This window comes from Physeter macrocephalus, chromosome 10 (genome assembly GCF_002837175.3).
Source record: "Physeter macrocephalus isolate SW-GA chromosome 10, ASM283717v5, whole genome shotgun sequence".
In the NCBI taxonomy this organism is placed as follows: domain Eukaryota; kingdom Metazoa; phylum Chordata; class Mammalia; order Artiodactyla; family Physeteridae; genus Physeter; species Physeter macrocephalus.
Genome location: NC_041223.1, coordinates 74,451,199 through 74,475,733, shown reverse-complemented (window position 1 = coordinate 74,475,733; position 24,535 = coordinate 74,451,199). Strand labels below are relative to the sequence as shown.

The window sequence follows — 24,535 nt, the reverse complement described above, 5'->3', positions numbered from 1 at the left end:
CTCTTCAATAAGTGGTGCTGGGAAAACTGGACAGCTACATGTAAAAGAATGAATTTAGAACACTCCCTAACAGCATACACAAAAATAAACTCAAAATGGATTAGAGACCTAAATGTAAGACCAGACACTATAAAACTCTTAGAGGAAAACATAGGAAGAACACTCTTTAACATAAATCACAGAAAGATCTTTTTTGATCCACCTCCAAGAGTAATGGAAATAAAAACAAAAATAAACAGATGGGACCTAATGAAACGTAAAACCTTTTGCAAAGCAAAGGAAACTACCAAGACGAAAAGACAACCCCCCTAATGGGACAAAATATTTGCAAAAGAATCAACGGACAAAGGATTAATCTTCAAGATATATAAACAGCTCATGCAGCTCAGTATTTCAGAAAATCTACAAAAAATAAATGCTGGAGAGGGTGTGGAGAAAAGGGACCCCTCTTGCAGTGTTGGTGTGAATGTAAATTGACACAGCCACTATGGAGAGCAGTATGGACGTTCCTTAAAAAACTAAAAATAGAACTACCATATGACCCGGCAATCCCACTACTGGGCACATACCCAGAGAAAACCATAATTCAAAAAGACACATGCACCCCAATGTTCATTGTAGCACTATTTACAATAGCCAGGTCATGGAAGCAACCTAAATGCCCATCAACAGACGAATGGATAAAGAATACGTGGTACATATATACAACGGAATATTGCTCAGCCATAAAAAGGAACGAAATTGGGTCATTTGTAGAGATGTGGATGGACCTAGAGACTATCATACAGAGTGAAGTGAGTCAGAAAGAAAAAAAAAATCATATATTAACGCATATATATGGAACCTAGAAAAATGGTACAGATGCACCGGTTTGCAGGGAAGAAATAGAGACAGAGATGTAGAGAACAAATGTATGGACACCAAAGGGGGGAAAGCAGCGGGGGGGTGGGGGGGGTGGAATGAACTGGTAGGTTGGGATTGACATATATATACTAATATGTATAAAATAGATAATAAGAAACTGCTGTATAAAAAAATTAAATATTTTTAAAAACTGCATACATAACTACCACAGGAATGTTAATAGCAAAATGGTTAATGAGAACTGTCAATTGGAAGAGCATTTAAGATGGGTCACTATTACAGTAACTGAGAATTACAGGAAACTTGAAAGGCCTGGAATCTTATAACTCATATAAAAAAAAGCTGATAGAGGTTTTCCTAGAATTGATAACAATCTTAAAAGTTTATATCATGTTTCAACAGTGAACTGTACAGCTGCAAGAAGCTTTCTGAACCACCAACAAAAGTCCAGATTTTAATATTGCCATGTTCCTGTAACTCTTAACATTGTTAGTGATAAAAAAAAAATCCTCTATCACAAAGTCTTCTGTTGGTCTAAGTTCAAAGCCATGGCTACCTTTACTATTGAGATTTTATAACACAAAATTTGTATAAAGGTTAAATTAGTCCATTTTTAATTACTCATCCTTTAATGAGCATTATATTCCACATGGGAGTTATGTTTGATAAACTCCCAGTTATACAGTTACCCTCAGACACACACTGATGCAGCCACACATGTCTTTTTGAGAGTAGGTGCATCATAATGGTTCAGAATAACTTCAGTTTGCTTCAAACACAGATGTGTCTTTAACCTCTGTGATAATATATACCCTGCATTTAAACAGTAGCTCTTAAATAAGCAGTGATAGATAGCAGTGATTGTAAAACTGCAGAAACAACTTGGATTACTTACTTCAATGCTGTTATTCTTAGTGCAAATCAATCTCTCATCTTTGCAGAGTTTACCTACTGGAACCAATGTTTCATGTGTTTTTTCCACATGTTAAAGAATATAGTAATGTTACTAAAAATATTAATCCATTACTTTTGTCCTTTTTGTACTGTAATGTATACTGTGGTTTTTAATATTTTTTTTGTCATGAGTGTATTAAGTCTAATAAAAGAAAATTTGTGGAAAAAAAAAAACCAAATGTCAATTTACCATGCTAAAGACAAGACTGAATATTCTCTCTCTCTCTTCTCTGTATAGAAAAATGATTATACAAAATGTAATACGAAGAGGTAATCAAGAGGATGCACCCTCCCACCCCCAAAAAAAGCATTAAAGAGATGTGTCAGGCAATTAACAAAAATAATTTTATTATTTTTCTGGATTTTGTAATGGCTGTGGTATTTGAAAGTTTCTTAAAATTTGCGTTTTATTTCTTTTTTCATTCTAAATAAATACTTACTTTCAAACAAAAAAATAAAATAAAAAATAAAAAGATATACAATATAAGGTAATATTTTAAAACAAAAAAAGGAAGAAAAAGCAAAAGAAAAATACAGGTAAGAAACTAAGGTGAAGTCAAGGATGATGTCAGTACCCAGAATGAGTTACAAATATTTACACTTTACTAAGAGTTCCCTGATTCTAATGAAGCTTAAAAGTCAAAGTCTGTCAGGCATTTAGCAAAACACTTCAGGGAAAAAAATAGTCATTATACATTTAAAAAGTACTGCCTCTAAATAAAATACTTTACCATTTCAACAGACAGCCACCCGTATAGCAGCTTTCATTAGACTTTAAGTATACATTAAGCCAGTGGTCTCCTAAGGATGTGAATGTACCTAAAGGGATGCATACACAATCAATCTGTGTCCAAGAAGAAAGTATTACTATGTATATTAACTGTTACCTAAAAACTAAACAGAAATTAAACTTTACCAACAGTTAATCAAACTGACACTAGTAATCTTTGCTGTATTCATGTCAGTCACAATTATCTAAAGAGAAAGCTGAGAGTGAGAAATTCATAAAATGGAGGAGTTGACACCTTTAATGGCATCTGTTTGCCTTCAACATTTTGCAGTGTTTCAGGATGTCATCAATGTAGCTTTTTATTTATGTTTTAAAAAACTTTACAAACAGTAGATTGCTTACAGTAATTTTAATGAAATGGGAAATGACTATTAAAATCTTTATACCACACAGGTTCTCCATTAACTCACAGCAGTCCTGAAAAACTGTTTTACCTAAGACTGAGTTATACATCTTTCTTTCACACAAAATGAGACAAATACTTTACAAATGAGACAAGTGCTACAAATATACTGCCTTTTTTATTATAAAGCAGCTGTAAATGATAAGTCATATGAAAAAATAAGCACCTCAGTCTGTCCCTTCTAGATAAAAGTGACATTTTAGTAATGAGTAAGAAAAATTGCTTTTCTAAAAGAAACTTTGGCTAAGCAAATGCCCGTTTAGAAATGTTTCCATCATTATATAATTTGTGACTAAAAACGAAATGTGGTACCTATGAAAACTTTTATCTGGACACTTTAATAAACTCAACTTAGAATCCAATGTATAAAAGATTTTATCAGAACGACAAAGTGAAATTCTCAAAAATATATTCAATCATACTGCACTACAAAAAAGTTCTTGTACAATTGATAATTCTAATTAATAATTTTAAAGTAGAAATATCATTTATGATATCTATAGCTCATTTAAAATATCTATTGTATGTGTTATATAATGGACATTAATATATTAGTAAAGTAGGACAAGTATATAAACACACATGCAAGTATGAATGAGTACTCGAAAATGTCTTACTGATAAACACGTACAGTCAAAAGGTTTGGACACCATTCCCTCAATGAAATGAAGCCTCTGATATACAAATAGTAATTCTGACACCCACCCCCTCTTTGGGGTGAAACAACACAAGAATTCATTCTCCCTCTAAAATTTTTGATATGAGCAAATAATCATGACCTATGAACAAAGACCTAAATTTTACAAACTAAGATCTAAGTTCTATTAGTTAGGAGTGAAAAATACTCAGCCTAGAAAAATCTTTGACAAGTGAAGCAGGCTCACCTCTAAAAACAGGCCAAGTATTCAAACCCAGGTTGACCTACCAAGAAAAATTGGTCCTGATCTCAGCATCCCCACAGAGTGAACTAAAAAAACGGTGCCTGAGCCAGCTGGCTAGCAGCTGCCCAATGTCCGTTCAGCCATCCTTCCCCATTCACCAGAATTCCTGTTATTTCACATGGTTATCCAAATTAAGACTACACTTTTCAATCTACCATACTGCCAGATGTGGCCAATGTCTAAGTAACGACCACCAGAATTAAAGGACGAATGGTACATGCAACTCTCAGAACATGATCGTAAAGAAAGGGGACATACCTTCCCCTTCCCTTTTCTCTTTTACTGGCTAGACTCCAACTTGATAGCTGGAAGAGCCATCTGAAACTATGAGGTGAACATGGAGATAGGGATTGTACTTGGTAGTGCAAGGAAGAGGGAACTTAGGTCCCTGACATTGTGGAGCCCCATACCAGCTCTCAGTCACTTTCTTCTGAGCTATTACGTGATAAATTTCTTTTTTTTTTTCCTCAAACTTCCGAAGTTATCTTACCAAACACATGTGGGGTGCTTAACTCTATGCCAGTATGCCAGACGGAGGTGGGATCAGAATGCATGCAGATTTATTAGAGTGCTCTTGGGAGGGACATCTGCAGGAGGGAGGGAGCAGAGTTGGAGTGAGGGAAAGGCTGGGATGTGGTGCAGCGGCAACAGAGGCCTCAACTCGGCCAACCCTTCCGGAGCTCGGAAGCTGGGGTGAATCTTCAGAGCCATCTTGAGTTGTGGTGATAGTACCAGGCTTTTGAACCCCCATGGCAACCAGTCATTGGATGCAGGTGTGATTTGGGGTGAGGCAACGCTACCACCAAGGCAATTCTGAAGGGAGTTCTCAGCTGGCAGCACTTCTTTCTTTATACCACTGTTATCTGGAATTTTCTGTCACTCCCAGCTGAACCTAATCCTAGGCCAAAAGGCCAAAACTTTTTCATTAACATGACCCAGTGAGTCACAACCCATGAGAACCAAATCCATGACAGCAACAGACTAGGAAAAGAACAGGAAGCCTTCAATAGGTAAAGGATTTCTGGTATCAGCCAGTAGACGGAGGATGCCTAGGTCTATGATTTGGGAAAATCCAGGTAACCAGACTTTCCTAATTCTCTAATAACAGGGATCTGCCATTGCCAAGGAATTATGAAATTCAACTCCTCTGGCTGCCAGGTACACCCATCTCTAGGATAGGGAGGGTGGGCCAGGGATAGGGCCCTAAAACAAGCTAATCTCTCTCTTTGGCCACTAAATCAAACAGGCTCCTCGAGATCTCATAAGAAGATTGCAGATGCAGCTCCTTTTTCAGAATTCCTTTCTGGTCAATATCCTCAAAGGATGGCAAAGTACAGAGTTTAGAGATTTTATTATTCATTTTTCTCCCTGATGGGGAACAAAAAATGGTAAGAATAAAAATTATGGAGATTAATTAGACAAAGGAATAGAAAATCAAGATCAAGAAAGCAAGGATCCTTAGTTTTCTTTATATCAAAATTATTTTCAAATTACAAAGAATTCACTACTTTAAAGATGAAAAAGCTGTTCATAAACCATTCATAAATACCAACTGTTCAACCAACTTTTGCACATCTAGTATGTAACAATATTCTATGATTATAAGTAAGTATATTTGATCAATTGGTACCACATTAAACAATTATCAAATTAAGAACCCTAGTCTTTCAAATTGCAAAATCATAGACTAGTAGCCTTTATGCCCGAAGAATACTACCCACTATCCATACATGGTACCATAAAACTTTTTTACTCCACTATGTTAAAATGTACAAACCTCAAGTAATTGCGAGATCACCTGCATTAGAAACCATTTAATAATGCAAATAGTTCTAGAACTGTTAGAGAGTTAACAATCATGTTTAAATTAGCTATATACTAATGTGATAAGCCTACTTGCTTAAATTCTGAGCTAAGATCAAAGACAAAGTATAAAAATTAATTTTCATTACAGACAGAGTAAGCAGTTAATTCTGGAGGAAAAAAACATTTTAAACATTTTGCAGATAAAGAATGAGGTGGAAAGGAATTCAGCTGAAAAGAAAGGAAGAGGCAGAAATGTGAGTGAATTCAGAAAATAAAAGATGGTCAACAACAAGCATAACACATGTTTTCAAAATGGTGTAGGATAAGGGGTTTAAAAACACTTCTCCTTCATACCTCTGCACAAAACCAGGACTCACAGGTCAGGCTCATGGTATTATTATTCTAAATCAACAAAGTTATGGGTTTAAAAAGCTTGTGAAAAGCTAATCTGAAAATATGCCCATTCCTAACCTTCTTTAAGAGAAAAGTAAATTCAAATTTATACATCTTCAGAACTGACTCATGTCTGTTATGTTCTTCTTGTATTTTAAAACAATTTAAGATATCTTTAAAATCTGACATGTATTCTCTTCAAAATATTGTACCAGCCATATTTTATGAATTCTACATTTTTAAATAACGAAAAAAGAATATTTCCAGACTGTGACAAAAGCAATAAAATTATCAGATTATACTTTGTTCTGACAAGAGAAAAAAATACCTTGCCTTTCTGACTCAAAACACAGGTGATAGTTTTCTCTTTTCTTGCAATTAGAGTACACCACCACCAGGAGGTAGCAGTCCAATAATCACAGACAGAAATCAAGTTTTAGACTAGAGTTCCAAACCAGTGGTCTTACAGTGAGATTTGTCAGATGTGCTATTTCTCCTATTTAAGAAAACTTAAAACTATTTAAATTACCACAATGTAATCAAATAATCATCAGACATCATTTTAAATTAAAATATCTAAAAATAAGGGCTTCCCTGGTGGCGCAGTGGTTAAGAATCTGCCTGCCAATGCAGGGGACACAGGTTCGAGCCCTAGTCAAGGAAAATCCCACATGCCGCAGAGCAACTAAGCCTGTGCACCACAACTACTGAGCCTGCGCTCTAGAGCCCACAAGCCGCAACTACTGAGCCTGCGTGCTGCAACTACTTAAGCCCGCACGCCTGGAGCCCATGCTCTACAAGAGAAGACACCAGAATGAGAAGCCCGCGCACCACAACAAAGAGTAGCCCCCACTTGCTGCAACTAGAGAAAGCCCACGCACAGCAACAAAGACCCAACACAGCCAAATAAATAAATAAACTTATTTTTTTTTAAATCTAAAATATCTAAAAATAAATTAATGTTCACTCCCTTAAACTATCCTAGGCTGCTATCCACTCAAGGGGGCATGATTCACACTGTATTCTCTGATTGGTACTCACTGGAGTTGTACAAACCAAGCAGTAAAATGCTCTCATCCTAATCTTAAACGGGTTACAGGAAAATATCTTTACCAGACAAAAGAAATAAAATCAACTGTGTTTGGAACAATGTCATCATTTTGGATTCCTGTTTTAGTAAACTTCTAATTAATCATCCCATGACAATTTACCTCTTTGCTTTGTAATTATACAGAGTAACTGATTTATCATTCAAGATGGACTTAGAGACATAATCAAAAGTCTATGATAAAAGATCAAAATTAGAGAAAGAAGGTATTTTAGGGAAGAGGAGACCACAGAGGGCAGTACCAACAACAGTAGCTCCAGTTCAGAAATCTTTTCAGAACACGCTCAACTAAAGCAAACAAAACAAATATGGAAGAGAGAAAAGTACAAGGGGTAGAAGTAGAAAGTACAGGCCTAAAGAGTTCTAAAAGAATCTAGGCAATGATTATGGTGAAAATGGCAACAAGGGATTCTGCAGTCCTGCCATGACTGGAAGAAAACTGCAAGAATAATCAGTTGGAACTAAAGGGGATAGAAATCTATGAATTTTATTCAACAAGTTGCCACTTTAACCACAGCTATAAAACAAAAGTCACCTATGCCAAAACAAAAGTCACCTATGCCAGAACGATCTTCATTTATGTCTGAAATTAGGCTTATCCTGCCTATTTATGCATTACAGAGGGTCCCAAAATCATTTTCTGAGAAAAATATTGGCTCTACCCAGGGAGGGCAGAGCAGCCTCCTATTCACACAGATGCCCCCATCAGTGCCTTTAAATTTTCATATCCTATCACATCCCTGTTTGTTTATAAAGCTTGTCTATGCACTTAGCTGGCAAAAAAAAAAAAAAGATGGTGGGGGGGGGATAATTGCATTCCCAACAGTTCTCAGATAGAACATTCTATTTCTCAATATATTTAGAAATCTGGTGTTAAAAAATGATATCCAAGGCGAGTTGTTTGAAAAATAACCTAAAATCTAACAGGGGACTGGGTCAGACCATTCATTATATTAGTCCCTGTAATACTGCTTATACTGGGATACATAATGAGGGATGTCATAAGAAAAACCCCTATGTTCATTGAAAGTATGTTGTTAAGGATTATCTTTTATTATATCACATCACAATAAAACTGTGGATAAAATGTCTTCCTAGTTTTAGTATAAGAAATAGTCTTCCTTTTCCTGGGCACCAGATTTGTTTTTACCTGTTTTCCTCTTCTACAACTGCTAGAATCTGAGAGCCACAGTTGTACCCCACCTGCAGAGAGCACTTTATTTACTATCTTAACCTCTGCTCCCACTACCCTACTTCTTTCTGTTCCTTGTATTCTTTTCCTTTTACTTTTTTTTTTCAGTTAAAAAATTTACTAAATACCTACTATCTCCTTTGTTCTTTTAAAAGAACTTTAAAAAAAGAAAGAAAACTTATTCTAATTTTTCTAGAGCCTTGATCTTTAGAGCACTCATGTATTGGAAGGCAAAACTTAAACTTCCTATTACCTCCCATTTTAAACAACAAGCAACCAAAAATAATCATTTGGGGAAAGGTTGCAACACTATGGGAAACATCAAAATAAACAGGAAAATGAATTCAGACTATAAAGAAACTCTTACATATATTTATGACACAGAACACTATTCTAAAATGGTATGAATACAGAGAACAGAAGACTTCTTAGAAATAGTGACTGTCAAAATTAAATATTCAAAGAGATGGAACATAGGGCAGTGAATCTCTAAAAAGACACTGAGCAAAATGATGGTAAAGATGCAAGAAAGAGACATGAAACATGGGCAATTAATCCAGAAGGGCCAACATCTCCTAGGAGTTTGCAGAGAAAACACAGAAAATTTCCCAGAACTGATCACTCTCCAAATTGAAAAGGCCCACCAAGTGCCAGCAAAAATAAGTCAAAGACTAAAACCAAAAGATAAGAAGATCCTAAAGTGGGGGTGCAGAAAAGGCCACCTGACAAAGCAACAAGCCTTATACAAACCCAGGCAACCAACCCATCAGCAATATCAGAGGCAAAATTTTAAGAAAAGGTGATAATCAATTGTTTTCTCTATAAAGGCAAATTATTAGTCAAGTGTAATAATATTAGAAAGGTACTAAGAATGTCATTAAGAGGGCATAGATAAAGAGAGGAGAGGAAATCCAGGAAGACAACAGCTCCACTCAAGGAGGGCAGCGACACTAGGGACGACAGACGTATGACAGGCCTGGAGAACGGCAAACCCAGATAGGGACAGGACAGCGACAGAGGGCGCTGGGAGGCAGGAAGACTGAATAACTCCACAAGCATGCCCAAGACCGTGGATAAAGAGGCCTGCTATACAACAGCACAGAAATGCAAGCTAAAAAATAGTAATACAGAGTAAACTGTAAGTAACAGGTGAAAGGAAGAAATGGAGAGATATTAGGGGCATAGTGATGAAGACATGATTAATTTTATTCCACATTTTTAATTTAAAAGACAGAAAATTAAATGCTCAGTCAATGCAAAGTAAAATTAAAATATGTTCTGCTTTATACTATATCAAGCTAAGGAAAGCAAGAGTCAACTGAATCAAATAGAGGTAAAACAGAGAAAGGCCACAAAACATACAAACTAAAACCATAAACTGGAAAACTCTAGCCTTGGGCCAAAAAGTCCCTCTTTCTGCATTTTCTGAATTTGGAAAGTGATATTTTAGTGTTGGTATTAAAGGGCTTATTTGTTTTATCTCTGAGTTCAATTCTGTTATTTTGGTAGTAAGGATCACTTGTAGCATTGATTAATGAAAACTACCTGTTTGAGAAGAATTAACAACCTATTTAAAATGTCTAAACTGAACACAGAAAGAGAAGAAATAGATGGAAAGAAACAGTGAATTAAGAGCAATGAAAGTTGCTTACATAAATGTAGTTATTACTATGCTTTTAAAGATGTATTTCAAATAATTTAAAGAAGCAATGAAATACATTAAGGCTACAAATGAGATTTAGAATTAAAGCAAACAATCTAATTTCTAATAAAGAAAACAGAGACACTTTATGTTAGAACACACAATGACAGAGGACTCTAGGAGGACATTGACCATAAAAAGTCACCTAATAGAAACTATATGAGACATGAATCCCCAATGAAATACAATACCTTGGTCAAGGTGATCATACCCAGCAGAAGTATAAATCCCATGTCCCCTGGGAACCTATTTACTCTATTTGAGGGAACCCCAAGTTCTTCCTTTTAGCCAATCAAACTCTGTCTCCCTCTAACTACAACCTACTGGATCTAGCTCTACCTTTTGACTTTCCATAAAAAAGTCAAATCTCTTACCAATGTGACAAACTTTCAAGGATCTGTGGCTGCTGTCATATCCTACTCTTTCCACTTTCCAGCACTTTCTCTTCTCTGCTAATTCTACAAGGTGTTTTTGCCTCTCTTTTCTGGTTGCTCTCTTCTATACACACCCACTTTCACCAAAACCCCTCTAAGTATAACTCAAAATATATAATTTTTTTTTTCCCGGTACGCAGGCCTCTCACTGTCGTGGCCTCTCCTGTTGCGGAGCACAGGCTCTGGACACGCAGGCTTAGCTGCCATGGCTCACGGGCCCAGCTGCTCCACAGCATGTGGGATCTTCCCAGACCGGGGCATAAACCCGTGTCCCCTGCATCGGCAGGCGGATTTTCAACCACTGCGCCACCAGGGAAGCCCCTCAAAATATATAATATTAATGATCAATCTTACAGAAATAAAGTTCTATTCTTAAAGACTATGAATGTTCTTACAAGGCTAATCAGTTACTCGCCACTAACATTCAACTGAAGAGCATATGCTCTATCTTAACCAATATATGTTCATCTCATTTGCATAACTACTTTACATGTACTAAATTTGTATCTTCTTGTTCAAATGCAACTCTCAAAAATAAGATCAATGGCAAAAAGATGTTCAGAAAGATCAATGGTAAAAAAAATCAATAAACACTACTACTCAGGATAATAAAAACAGTGAAAAAAAGACCCCAGTGCAAATACGTAATGAATGTATATGTGTACTTGGATCGACAGGTGTAATAAATTTGCACAAAGAGTTTGCTGCCCCCACAAATAAAGTACAAATAAGGAAAACAATAATTAATATCTGACAACTGAATTTTATTGGACCAGGGGTCCACTGTGTTTAGTTCAATGTACTGATTTGAAATGCTGTCCAAGAGAAGCACGAAGCCATGAAAACTTACACCTTTTAAACAAATCTCAATGATGCAAAAGGATAACAATCATCTTTTCAGAACAAGTACCATAATTTTTAAAATATTACACAGATGAATTCTGCCTCTAATGATGAAGCCCCAAACTACAGAGTTATGATTAAAAGTTAAAAATCTGTGTGCTAAAAAAAGGACCAAATCACACTACTGCTAAGCAACTTGTAAAACCAGTCTTAACATGTATTAACAATACTATGCTCAGAAGAAAGGCAGCACAAGCTAAGATTCTTATTAAACAATGCTACTTGACGTTATATATTATCAATGGCATTCTTGATAGGAAACAACCATCACATATGCATGCTAGCAGAAATTTACTATTGGAAAAACTAAACAATATGAATTTCTATACAACTGAAAAATCAAATACACAATATGAATCAACTCTTAATATGTAAGATACTGAATTCAATGACTGATGTTTTTAATCTCCAAAAATCATGCTACAGGAGGGATTTTTTTTTTTAATTTAGTGAAGGATGGTTTTGTAAGCCATGATATAGCCTGGAAAGGACATCTTGGTTTCACTGAAGGATGCAGTAGCTACAAGCGCTAGGTGAATGACAGGCTGATCTGAATATCCATATTATCTACAGTGCACCCATCTTCCTGGCCTTAAAGAAATAAATCAAATTACAGCCACTGAACATTTCTATTCAATATACCATGTAAAGAAATGGTTCATAAATACAAGATTTGTTTCACACTTATGAGTCATAGCTGTCTACATAAAAGGGGCATACATTTGTTTGTAAAGTAAGATAAAATTAACATTTCTTTATGACACTGATAATGCCAGTTTTTCAAACACCATTTCAATGATTTTTAATACATTCCTCACATAGTATACAACTAATATAGGCAGTATCTTGAACCTATTACTTGGGAAAATATTAGTTTTATTTTAAGGATAACAGGAATTTTTAAGAATACAAATAATTGGTTTGATCATCAAGATCAAATACTTAATGAATTTCCTCACTTACTGGAATTTTTTTTAATGTATTACTGGGTAACATGTATGATAAAAACTCTCCAGAAAGTGGGCATAGAGAGAACATACCTCAACATACTAAAGGCCACATATGACAAACCCACAGCCTCATTCTCAATGGTGAAAAACTGAAAGCATTTCCTCTAAGATCAGGAACAAGACAAGGGTGCCCACTCTCACCACTATCATTCAACATAGTTTTGGAAGCTTTAGCCACGGCAATCAGAAAAGAAAAATAAATAAAAGGAAAACAAATCGGAAAAGAAGTAGAACTGTCACTGTCTGCAGATGACATGATACTATACATAGAAAATCCTAAAGATGCCACCAGAAAACTGCTAGAGCTAATCAATGAATTTGGTAAAGTAGCAGGATAGTAAATTAATGCACAGAAATCTCTTGTATTCCTATACACTAATGATGAAAAATCTGAAAGAGAAGTTAAGGAAACACTCCCATTTACTACTGCAACAAAAAGAATAAAATACCTAGAAATAAACCTACCTAAGGAGACAAAACACCTGTATGCAGAAAACTATAAGGCACTGATGAAAAAAATTAAAGATGATACAAACAGATGGAGAGATATACCATGTTTTTGGACTGGAAGACTCAACAATGTGAAAATGACTATACTACCCAAAGCAACCTACAGATTCAATGCAATCCCTATCAAATAAACAATGGCATTTTTCACAGAACTAGAGAAAACTATTTTACAATTTGTATGGAAAAACAAAACACCCCGAATAGCTAAAGAAATCTTGAGAAAGAAAAACGGAGCTGGAGGAATCAGCCTCCCTGACTTCAGACTATACTACAGTAATCAAGACAGTATGGTAGTGGCACAAAAACAGAAATATAGATCAATGGAACAGGATAGAAAGCCCAGAGATAAACCCACGCACATACAGTCACCTTATCTTTGATAAAAGACGCAAGAATACACAGTGGAGAAAAGACAGCCTCTTCAGTAAGTGATGCTGGGAAAACTGGACAGCTATATGTAAAAGAGTGAAATTAGAACACTTCCTAACACCGTACACAAAAATAAACTCAAAGTGGATTAAAGATCTAAATGTAAGGCCAGACACTATCAAACTCATAGAAGAAAACATAGGCAAAACACTCTATGACATAAATAACAGCAAGATCCTTTTTGACCCACCTCCTAGAGTAATGGAAATAAAATTTAAAATACACAAATGGGACCTAGTGAAACTTAAAAGCTTTTGCACAGCAAAGGAAACCATAAACAAGACGAAAAGACAACCCTCTGCACTGTTGGTGGGAATGTAAATTGATACAGCCACTATGGAGAACAGTATGGAGATTCCTTAAAAAACTAAAAATAGTACTACCATACGACCCAGCAATCCCACTACTGGACATATACCCTGACAAAATCATAATTCAAAAAGAGACACGTACCACAGTGTTCACTGCAGCACTATTTACAATAGCCAGGACATGGAAGCGACCTAAATGTCCATCAACAGATGAATGGATAAAGAAGATGTGGCACATATATACAATGGAGTATTACTCAGCCATAAAAAGGAACAAAATTGAGTTATCTGTAATGAGGTGGATGGACTCAGAGTCTGTCATACAGAGTGAAATAAGTCAGAAAAAGAAAAACAAATACCATATGCTAACACACATATATGGAATCTAAAAAAAAAACGGTACTGATGAACCAAGTGGCAGGGCAGGAATAAAGACGCAGACGTAGAGAACGGACTTGAGGACACGGCGGGGGAAGGGGAAGCTGGGTCAAAGTGAGAGAGTAGCACTGACATATATACGCTACCAAATGTAAAATGGATGGCTAGTGGGAAGCTGTTGCATAGCACACGGAGATCAGCTCTATGCTTCATGACGACCTAGAGGGGTGGGATAGGGCGGGTGGGAGGGAGACACAAGAGGGAGGCGATATTGGGATATATGTATACATAGAGCTGATTCACTTTGTTGTTCAGCAGAAATTAACACAACACTGTAAAGCAGTTATACTCCAATAAAGATATTTTTTAAAATAAATAAATAACATTAAAAAAATAAAATGTATTACTGGGTAAATCTAAAAACCATATGCAAACACTGCATTTACATAAAGAAATACTTTATGGAGTCAAAAGCATTCAAAAAGAGGATCAGAAATCTACTTATTGTCTCTCAAAATGAAACAATAAGCATCCTAACTTTTGTGCAACTGCAGAGCACTAAAAGTGATCTACCATTTTCTTTCCTATTTTTATAATTGTTAAAGCTTCTCTATGATTTCTGGAGACAGCTGAAATATAATGCAAGACATTCAACAACTGGTCTTTAACAACTACAGCAAACCAACCTACATCAGAATAGTAGAGAACAAGACAGCAGTTATTGTTTGCTACCTTTCGCACTGTTAAGACAAAGGTTACAAAATAACCATAATCTATAGCTTTCAACGGCCTGAGGAATACTGATAGAGCCATTTCCCTGCTATGCTTCAGTCAAGACAAGTAGTAAAAACATATAGAGCCAGGTACAAACATCTGGGTAAGAACTATGTCACTTTTATCTTATAGCAAAAAGTTGAAGCAGTTTGTGAATAGCTGAAAACAAAATTTTTTTTAATTTTAATATTTTCCAGTTTGCTATCATTAGAAAATATACTGGCCTTTTACCAAACCAAATATCCCAAAGGGCAAAAGGAACTTTGAAACAATCAAAATAAATCCCCTGCCTGATGGCACAATGAAATCTAAGCAATCCTATAAAGAGCTTTACAATTTTAAGTTACCCCCACATATTCCCTTACATATCTTAAAAGCGTATAGATATCATATATATTAACACAAATAGTTGTTTTAAAACCAAGATAAATAATTGTAGCAAACAAATTTAAAATAAGAAAATTGAGAAAATATTTATACTTATAGATTCTTAAATTAAAAAGCTAGTTTACAATGAAATCGTACACAAGTATTAATCAGACCTCAAAAAAATTTAAGTACTTCAATAAAGATGTTCTAAGTCTATTAGCAAAAGAAATGTTCAACCAAAGAGACTTTTCATATGAAAAAAAAAACTTTACACATCGACAGGAATTTAAAAAAAAAAAAAAAAAAAGACTGCAAGTAAGAATACCAGTATTTCTAAAGGGCTGTAATTTTATAAGAAAGTCTAAAAGGATGATAGATTTGCCAGTTCCAGGCCCAATACAACATCCCTGAAACGGTTACTGTATTTCTAATAATAAGCACTTACGTATTCAATAAACGTTTTTTCTGAATTTAGACTAAACTGTGAAATTTTGTGCATATAACCAGTGTCAAAAGTGCTTCACAATAATTAGATATATTGTACTGACACAGGAACAGTGCATACATAAAACAAAATTTTAAAAGCTTTAAAACATTTAAGAATACAACAACAAAAACAATGTAAACCTATGCGATAACACAACACAATGTATATAATTCAGAGATATACCATTATTAACAAACAATTCAAAAGACTTCAGTATTAAGGAGTTGTTAAAATGAAAAAATTCCTAGAAGCCAAAGTGTTGAGTCTTCAGGCAGAGAAATCTGACAAATCTGATGAATAGCAGGCCACCTAAACCAGACTTTAAGTATTACTATATCAAAATATTACGTAGAAAATATTAAAAGGAAATGAAAAATACTGAAAAACTGTAGTGCAGAAAACGTCTAGAGTTATTGAAAAACTGAACACCACCACGTAAACCTGAACTACTCTAGGGAAACGGAGAGGGAAAAAAGCCTAACTTCTCCATGTGAAGCTGATTTTCCTTTGTCTAATTTTAGCTTACAGAATAGCTAATTGCTCCAAAGTTTGTTGTAATATTTTCTTTGCTTTATAAAGGAACACCTACATATTTTTTCCACATATTAATGTATCTCTGAAGTAATCTCTTTTTAAGAATTTGATTAGCCCTACAGAAAGTTAATATCCTCTGAAAGTTACTATCTTTCAGTTACTTCAACTATAGATCCTAAAGCAGTGCTGTCCAATGGAAATATAATGCAAGCCACATAAGTAATTTTAAATGTTCAAGGAGCCACTTTAAAAAAAAAAAAGGTAAAAACAGGTGAAATTAATTTTAATACAATATTTTATTTAACCAAAAATATCACCTCAACGTGTAATCTACATTTTTAAAACTTGATGAAATATTTTACAAGCTTTTTTTCACACTGAAATCAAATGTGCATTTTAGAGCACATCTCCAATTAGGACCAGACTCATTTCATCTCCAATTAGGCCAACAGTTATAAGTGGCTAGTGGTTGCTATGCTGGACAGCAAAGGTCTACAGTTCTTTCTCTGGGTTTGAGATACAAGTACAAAATACTAAAAGATCTGAAATGGGAGCACACAATGTATTAAATTTGAAGGGCAGGGAGGGGCACTGAAAAAGGTCAATTCAGCCATTCCCCTTGACTCCAACAGGCCTGGGATGACACCATGTCCCCATTGGCAAGGCAATCCCTACTTGCTAGAGAGAGTCCCAATCATGACCTGTTGTCATGATGTAATTATTAACAGCACCCCCTATGATTCTCAAAAAAGCATCCCATTCTGGACGACAAATTATGTGGTAACCCTATCTATATCTACAATATCCTTGAAGATAATAATTCCACATTTCTTGGAAGAAAATTTAAATTTTAAATTCTAATTGTGATGCCTAGAAAAGGAGCTCTAAATTCAAAGAAAAGAACCCTAAATGCACTACCCTCATCTAAAAAAAAAAATCTTTACTTTAAATTGCAGACTAAAAAAAAAAAAAAAAAAAAAAAAAAAAAAAGTAAGAATTACCTGTTGAACAAGGCATCTGGAAATTGGGATCATTGCTATCCAAAACAGGCAAACAGAACTGGTTACTTGCAGATCCTAGCATAGGATCCTTATCGCTGAGCATGTTCTTCAGCGAGTCCTCTAAGACATTTTGACTTGTACTAAAATCCTCACAGACTTCATTCTCCAGGTTGGATCCTAGAAATAGGGCATCATCTAAGTGTTCAGTAGGAATTAAATGATTAAATGTATCAACTATATCCATGAAGACTTCTGTGTGTCTTTCAGCCCTATAGAAAGACAAAAAAAATACCATAAGAAATAAAGCTATCAATTGATAATCACCTAAAACCAAATTATTTTAATAGTTTTGAGTCTAGAACACATTTTGGTATTTCTGAATGGTTTAAAAAAAAAACCCTCACTGCTTTTAGAATATACATTTGGACATGTAGAATGAATCTTTGCTACACAATGTTTCTTCATCATGCATGTAAAATTTCACTTTACCAGAGATCCTATTAAATGTTTATTTAATTCACTTTTCTAGGGAAAAAAAACTATGTATATATAGTCCATTAATTTGACACATTTGAAAGAATTACATGGCTTAAACCATAAAAACCATATGTTTTTAACCATAATCTTTTCATAAATTAAGACTCAGACACTGCTTATTAGTAAAAATCCATATAAAAGAGCTAAAACCAAATCATTTAAATTATTGTCCCATACCTATTAAAACTGTAAAATAGCCTTGTCTTATTTACAATGCATTTAAATTATTTAAAGAAAGACAAAAAGGGTTTTTTGTAGGGGTAAGGAGAAAAAACAGAAAGAAATGATTAACTAAACCCAACAAATCAAAACTCAAAAAACTACATACATGCAGGCACAGACGTGCACATACACACATTTTGGGGGGGAACCCCTTTTAAGATAAAATGAGATAAATGACAAACCAATATACCAGAGACTTAAATTTATTTTAGTGAGTTATGTGCGGTCTATAAAGATATGGAGCTGATCTCCTATTTGAACTATACCTACACTGCAGGCATTGCTCAGCAAAGGTCACTTCATGCTCTGGAGGAGCCTCGATTATCAAAAGTTGGTTTCAGAGAATACTGAACCAATGTATTTTGGGTGGTGGGCAAGAGTCGACTAAATAAAATCTAGTAATATTCAGTTAACTAGAAAATTCCACTAATTAACCCAGAACTTCTTGGATTCCAAAATTCTTAGCTCCAAATCTACCAAAATTTCCTCAAACTGTCCTTGAATTCTTTCCCCTATAAAAATGAGAGAATACAAAGTTCAAAAATATTATACAATTTACCAGGTATATATTACATGCTGCTAAACATTTTACCTACATTTTTAATTCATGTATGCCCAGTGATAACAAATAATACACTCTATTACTATCCTTGTTTTGTAGACAAAATGCATTTAAATAGTTTAAACGTCTTCCCCAAAGTCACAAAACAGAGCCAAAGATTCAAACCCAGGTTTCAAGGCTACATAGCCCAAGGTGGTAACTCTAACCCTTTCACACTGAGCTACAAAGCTAGAAATTGACTAGATTTGACTCATTAAAGGTTCTTCTTTAAAAACATTTTCCAACAAATCAGTAGTTGCCTGGGGCCTTGGATAAGAGAGGGAACGGAACTGACTGCAAAACGAACTGACTGCAAAAGAACAGGAATATATTTTGGAAGATGATGAAAATGTCCTAAATCTGGATTGTGGTAGTGGTTTTATGAGTGTATATACACACCAAAATTCACCAATCTGTTCATTTTAAATGGATGCAGTTCACTGTAACTCAATTTAAAATTTAAAGAAAAGGAAAGAAAATGTCCTCATTCTCACAAAAGTTAATCCTCTGCTAAATACAGGATTTCAGTATCTTTTCTCAAATTTTGCAACTTATTTATATTGAAATATTAATAAAGCACTAAAAATGTTAACTGATTGGCTGATTATCTTACATGCATTCTTTATAGCATTTAGAGAAAACTGTGAGCTACAATGGTGAAGAAAAGTCAGGAAAAGTTTTAATTCCCTGAAACTATCTGATCTCAGTACCTAAGAAAGGCTCAATTATCATATATCATCAATACTTCCACTAATACGTTTTTAGGTTCCAAAGAAATTTTAGTATAATAAATTTCTGGTAATTAAAAATAACTTACAAAAACATTACTAAATGTCTACAAAAGTAATCAGCCAGAACTATCAACAAATGTGTTTATCTGAATATACTGGAATCCAAAGTTTACCACAAGCAGAAACAACCTCCTCTTCAGAGTTGCATCCCAGATGAAACAAAGAAGAAAAGGCAATTCCAGCTCTAGAAACAAATGGTTGACTTTCCTTATAAAAACAGTATGCTGAATCTACTAACAACACACTCATTCCCATAGCAACACAAGTCTGGGAAATTCTACAAACTTCACCTGAGGTTAGTCTTTCTGTTGCACCAACTTCTGCCTGTGTGCATTTAAGTGGTGGGGATATTCACAACATTCAGAAAGTACAGTTACATGGCTCGAAATCACCTAGCTATACCGAAAACCAGCCCATTCTAAAGGGTGATCTAAATGAGCAATATATTGTTTCTTCAATGATACTATTAGTGAATCATCCCAAACTCTTTTACTACAACGTGCCTTCAGAGCCTGTGGCATATTTTTTAATCTCAACAGCAAACAATATTTAGTCTTTAAAAGATCAATTTTTAAAAAAAAAAAGTAAAGCATACTGTAAATAAGATGAGTGAACTTAATTTTCCAGTATGGGGTGGGTTTTTTTCGGCCAAAACTAGTATGATTTATATAAAGTGTGTTGCCCTGGATTAAATAAATAGATTAGCATAAAAGCGTCAAATGTCGAGAAAGACTGATATAACAAAGTTACGTTTCTTTAATACCTTTAATTTATTCAAAAAGTGTTCACTAACCAGCTACCATTGTGCAAGACACCTTTAATATGCCAATGCAACTGGGGATCTTACAAGACAAAATATGGTATAAAGCACCCCAAACTTATGGGTCCAAAGAAAACAACTTCTACAGAACTGTTTTGTGAAATTGTTATAAATTGGTAAGACTGAATTTTCTTAAGTCGTTCCAACAGGCTCTGGAGCCAATTCCAAAGGAAGAATGCCCCAAATCACAGTATACAGCCACATCGCAAGATTATCTTAAAAGTGACAATGAATGGAGATATAAAACAGTCATTTATTTTAAAAAATCAGTTTCAGATATCAGGTGCTCAATATATCAAAAATAAAATTAAAACTGTCCATGCTAAATTGTAAAACAAATGTTAGCCAATTGTAGAAGTATTAACCTTACTTAACATGAACACACTAATCTACTAAACACAATGTGGTATCCTGATTTGCGTCATGGAACAGAAAAAGGACAGTAGTGGAAAAATAAAACTGGTGAAAAATCAGAATAAAGTCTGGAGTTTAGTTAATACTAATGTTAACCTCTAGTTCTGATAAAGACCTTAGCATTATGTCAGATGTAACAAGAAACCTAGATAAAGGGTATATGGGAATTCTACACTATGTTTGCAACTTTTCTATATATCTAAAACTACTCCAAAATAAGGTCTTTTTCAAAACAAATGAACACTAACCTAAAATACAATATCCTGAAATACCTAGCCATGTAGATAGACAAAGATAATCGATCTAATTAAGGAGAAATTTAAGAGATGATTCAGTGTCTCTGTTAAACAAATTGCTTGATTTAAACAAATTCCTGGTGGTCCAGTGGTTAAGACTCTGTGCTTTCACTGCTGAGGGCCAGGGTTCAATCCCTGGTTGGGGAACTAAGATCCCACAGGCCGCACAAAACAGCCAAAAAAAAAAGTAAATAAATAAACAAATTCCTGTTTCTTACACTGAAATTTTACTTAAATGCTTCCTTACATTTGGCATTTCATAACAGAACATAACGAACCTATCTAGGATGTATTTTGAGAGACTAATGATATGCATGTATGCAACTGAATTGATACTATTAACTTGGGAATACATACACGCTAAAATCAGAAATTACTTATGGGTTCACAGTCACACCTCAAGTTTGCAGACAATAGGATGTATCCAGCTAAGTCGAATTGGATAATTTGCTTAATTCAAAATTACTCATTTATTCATGTATTTATCAAGTACCTACTATTGAAGTACTATCAAAAAAAAAAAAAAAAAACTATCATAAGTATACCAGTGAAACAAACCCCAGTCTCAAATTCAAGGAACTCATCCAAAATCAAGTATGGACATATAAACAAATACAACATATAAACATCACAACAAAATATGAAAGTGTCATACTGAAGGGCTCAGTGCCACAGAGGAAGGTAAAATCCATGAGGCCAAGAAAGGCTAAGCAGGTGACATGTGAGCTTGATCCTAAAGGTCCGGAGGCTACTCCAGGCAAAAGAACAGCAGGTGCTAATTATGAATGCCAGAGTTTGGTCCTAATGGACCATTTAGAAAGACTCAGAATTCAACTAAAAATAAGTATCAGTACTAACACCCTGAATAAAATTTAATCTGAGTCCAGAGATATTTCCCACTTGTTTCATCTATCACTCAGAGAATTATACTGCAGCCAAATTTCATTTACACTGATAAAAACCAGTGTATATTGTTTTCTAAGTGTTTCATGTATGAATAGAATGCAAAAAGATTTAGAAAACACCAACAGGGGAAAAAAATTACACTTCTACCAAAATCCCCTTTAAATTAAGAGCAAACTAAAATTGACTACCTCAACTTCTCAAAAACATCCTCAAAGTAAAACTATGCATTTTATCATATCTTCCTTAAAAAATTGCACAGAATAAGCCTACCAGTAAGTCACTAAAGCTATCGAAGGCGCGTGCACGCGCGCGCGCGTGTGTATGAGTATGTTGGTGGGGGGACAAATATATACCAGAAGATTATAAAATCTATGAATAATAATTAAACACTGTAATAGTGATGGGAGGAGAGCATTCTACGTTAAGACAGTAAATGTAGGCCTTGCTAGTAAGGGCAACATGTGAGCCAAAACCTGAAATGAGGGAGTGATCCACGCATAAATGCGGAACAGCAATTCAGGCAAAGACCTAAATGCAAAGGCACTGAGAATGGAACTGCTTGTTGCCTTCCGACCCTGACACCACAGATTAAGTTAAGCTGTCAGTTCATGAGGCACGCTCACTCTCAGCAAGTTTCTAACAGACAGCGGCAGGAGCAGTAGGAACAAAGGTGCCACTCCTAAACAATGCTAATATATAAAGCTTAATGTGCTCTAACTTCAGGCCAGGCGACGCGCGACATGCTTTACATTAGTTCTCCATCAGAGCATCAGAGGCGATTAAGCCTCTCCAGAGGACATTTGGCTTAATTCGAAAATGGAGACATTTCTGGTCATCAAAACTGGAGGGCATGCTACTGGCATCTAGTAAACACACTACAATGCACTAGGAAACCCCACCACAAAGAATTAGCCAGCCAAAAAACAGTGCTGAGCTTAAGAAACTCTGCTCTATATTTATTAATTTATTCCTCACAACAGTGTTATAGTATAACCTTGATTATACAAAAATAAATAAAACTGGAATTAGAGAGGTTAAACTACTTGCTATAGTAAGTGGTGGAGCTGAAATCTGAACGCAAAAATTTTCATTCAAAAGTCAATGCACTTACCGCTGCCCTGCATTATCTCTTCACACAGTTAAATTCACTATTTATTATGTGCCAGGCACCATGCTAACTTAAATGTATAATGTCATTAAACTTCACAGCCACACAATTAAGCAGCTATTATTATTATTCTCAATTTATAAGAGAGAAGCTAAAGCTTAGCAAAGTTACACCCAATATTACAGAATAAATAAGTGACAGAGCTAGAACTCAAATCCACTGACACAAAGGTCAGTTCTTCACCACCATGATATAACAATATTAAAGACGAATAAGTTATCTTTCCAAGACAAAGTCAAGGAAAATCACTAAATGGTTAAGACGTGTGGTATAACACAATTCTAAAAAGTACAATTCTAGAAGCAATGCAACCTCATCCCCTGCTCTACACACCCATTTCAAATTCTGGTCCAGTTTCATTGGTTAGAATCTACTGGCAAGACTACATAAGAAAAAAACAAGGATCGTTAACTTTGTTTCTGAATTTATCAGGTAAAAAGAATATATAAGATTCCAAGATGACTGCCATACTAAGACCAAAGCAGACCTAAGAACCTAGAAAAAGAACTATCGAGTACAAGTTGAGACTGGCAAAAGCAGAATTACTTAGCTATTTTAGTAAGAAAATTACCTTCAAAGTTTACAACCATACCCTATTGTCATTATGAGAGGCTCTAGCAGTTTGGATGAACCACAGAAACAGTACAAGTCATCAAAACTATGGCCTAAGTAATAACAGACCAAGCTAACATGTACTGAGCATGTACTATGTGCCAGGCCCCTGTGCTAACTATACTGTATGCGAATCTCATTAGTTTCTCACAACAACCCTGTGAGGTGGGTGCAATTATTACTTCTATTCTGCAGAGGAGCAAACTGAGGCCCAGACCATTGTGTAGGTGACATACCCAGGACAGATGTACCTCAAAGATACTGCAGTGTCGGTTCCAGACCACCACAATAGAGTGACTATTGCATGCAATAAAGCAAGTCACACCAATTTTTTGGTTTCCCAGTGCATATAAAAGCTATGTTTACAATATACTGTAGTCTATTAAGTATGCAATAGCATTATGTCTAAAAAAACAATGTACAAAACTTAGTTAAAAATACTTTATTGCTAAAAAATGCTAACCAGTATCTGAGCCTTCAGCAAGCTGTAATCGTCTTGCTGGTGGAGGGTCCTGCCTCCATGTTGGTGGCGCTGACTGATCAGGGTGGTGGCTGCTCAAGGTTGGCGCAGCTGCAGCAATTTCTTGAAACCAGAAGACAATGAAGTTTGCTGCAATGACTGACTCTTCCTTCCACAATGTCTCTACAGTACGACACACGGTTTGATAGCATGCTACCCACTGCATCACTTCTTTCAAAATTGGAGTCAGTCTTCTCAAACCCTGTAGCTGCTTTATTAATTAAGTTTATGCAATATCTAAATCCTTCACTGTCATTTCAACAATCTTCACAGCATCTTCACCAGGAGAATATTTCTTCTCAAGGAACCACTGTCTTCGCTCATCCATAAGAAGCAATTCCTCATCCATTCAAAT

The 24,535-nt window shown here is 35.2% G+C and overlaps 1 protein-coding gene across 10 annotated transcripts in view; it reads right to left on the bottom strand.

Moving 5' to 3' along the window:
- The window catches only part of PHF3 (PHD finger protein 3), a 114,852-nt gene that overhangs the window by 84,633 nt on the left and 5,684 nt on the right, over positions 1-24,535 (bottom strand). For 6 of the 10 annotated variants that reach the window (XM_028494681.2, XM_028494680.2, XM_024132946.3 and 3 more), the window contains one exon: positions 17,294-17,562. The exons of 3 other annotated variants lie outside the window; for them this stretch is intronic. In XM_028494681.2, the coding sequence (XP_028350482.1) occupies positions 17,294-17,537 (244 nt within the window). In that variant the 5' untranslated portion in view covers positions 17,538-17,562. Of the gene's footprint in view, positions 1-17,293; positions 17,563-24,535 lie in introns of those variants that run through there. One more of the 10 variants, XM_055087642.1, reaches the window with a different exon arrangement.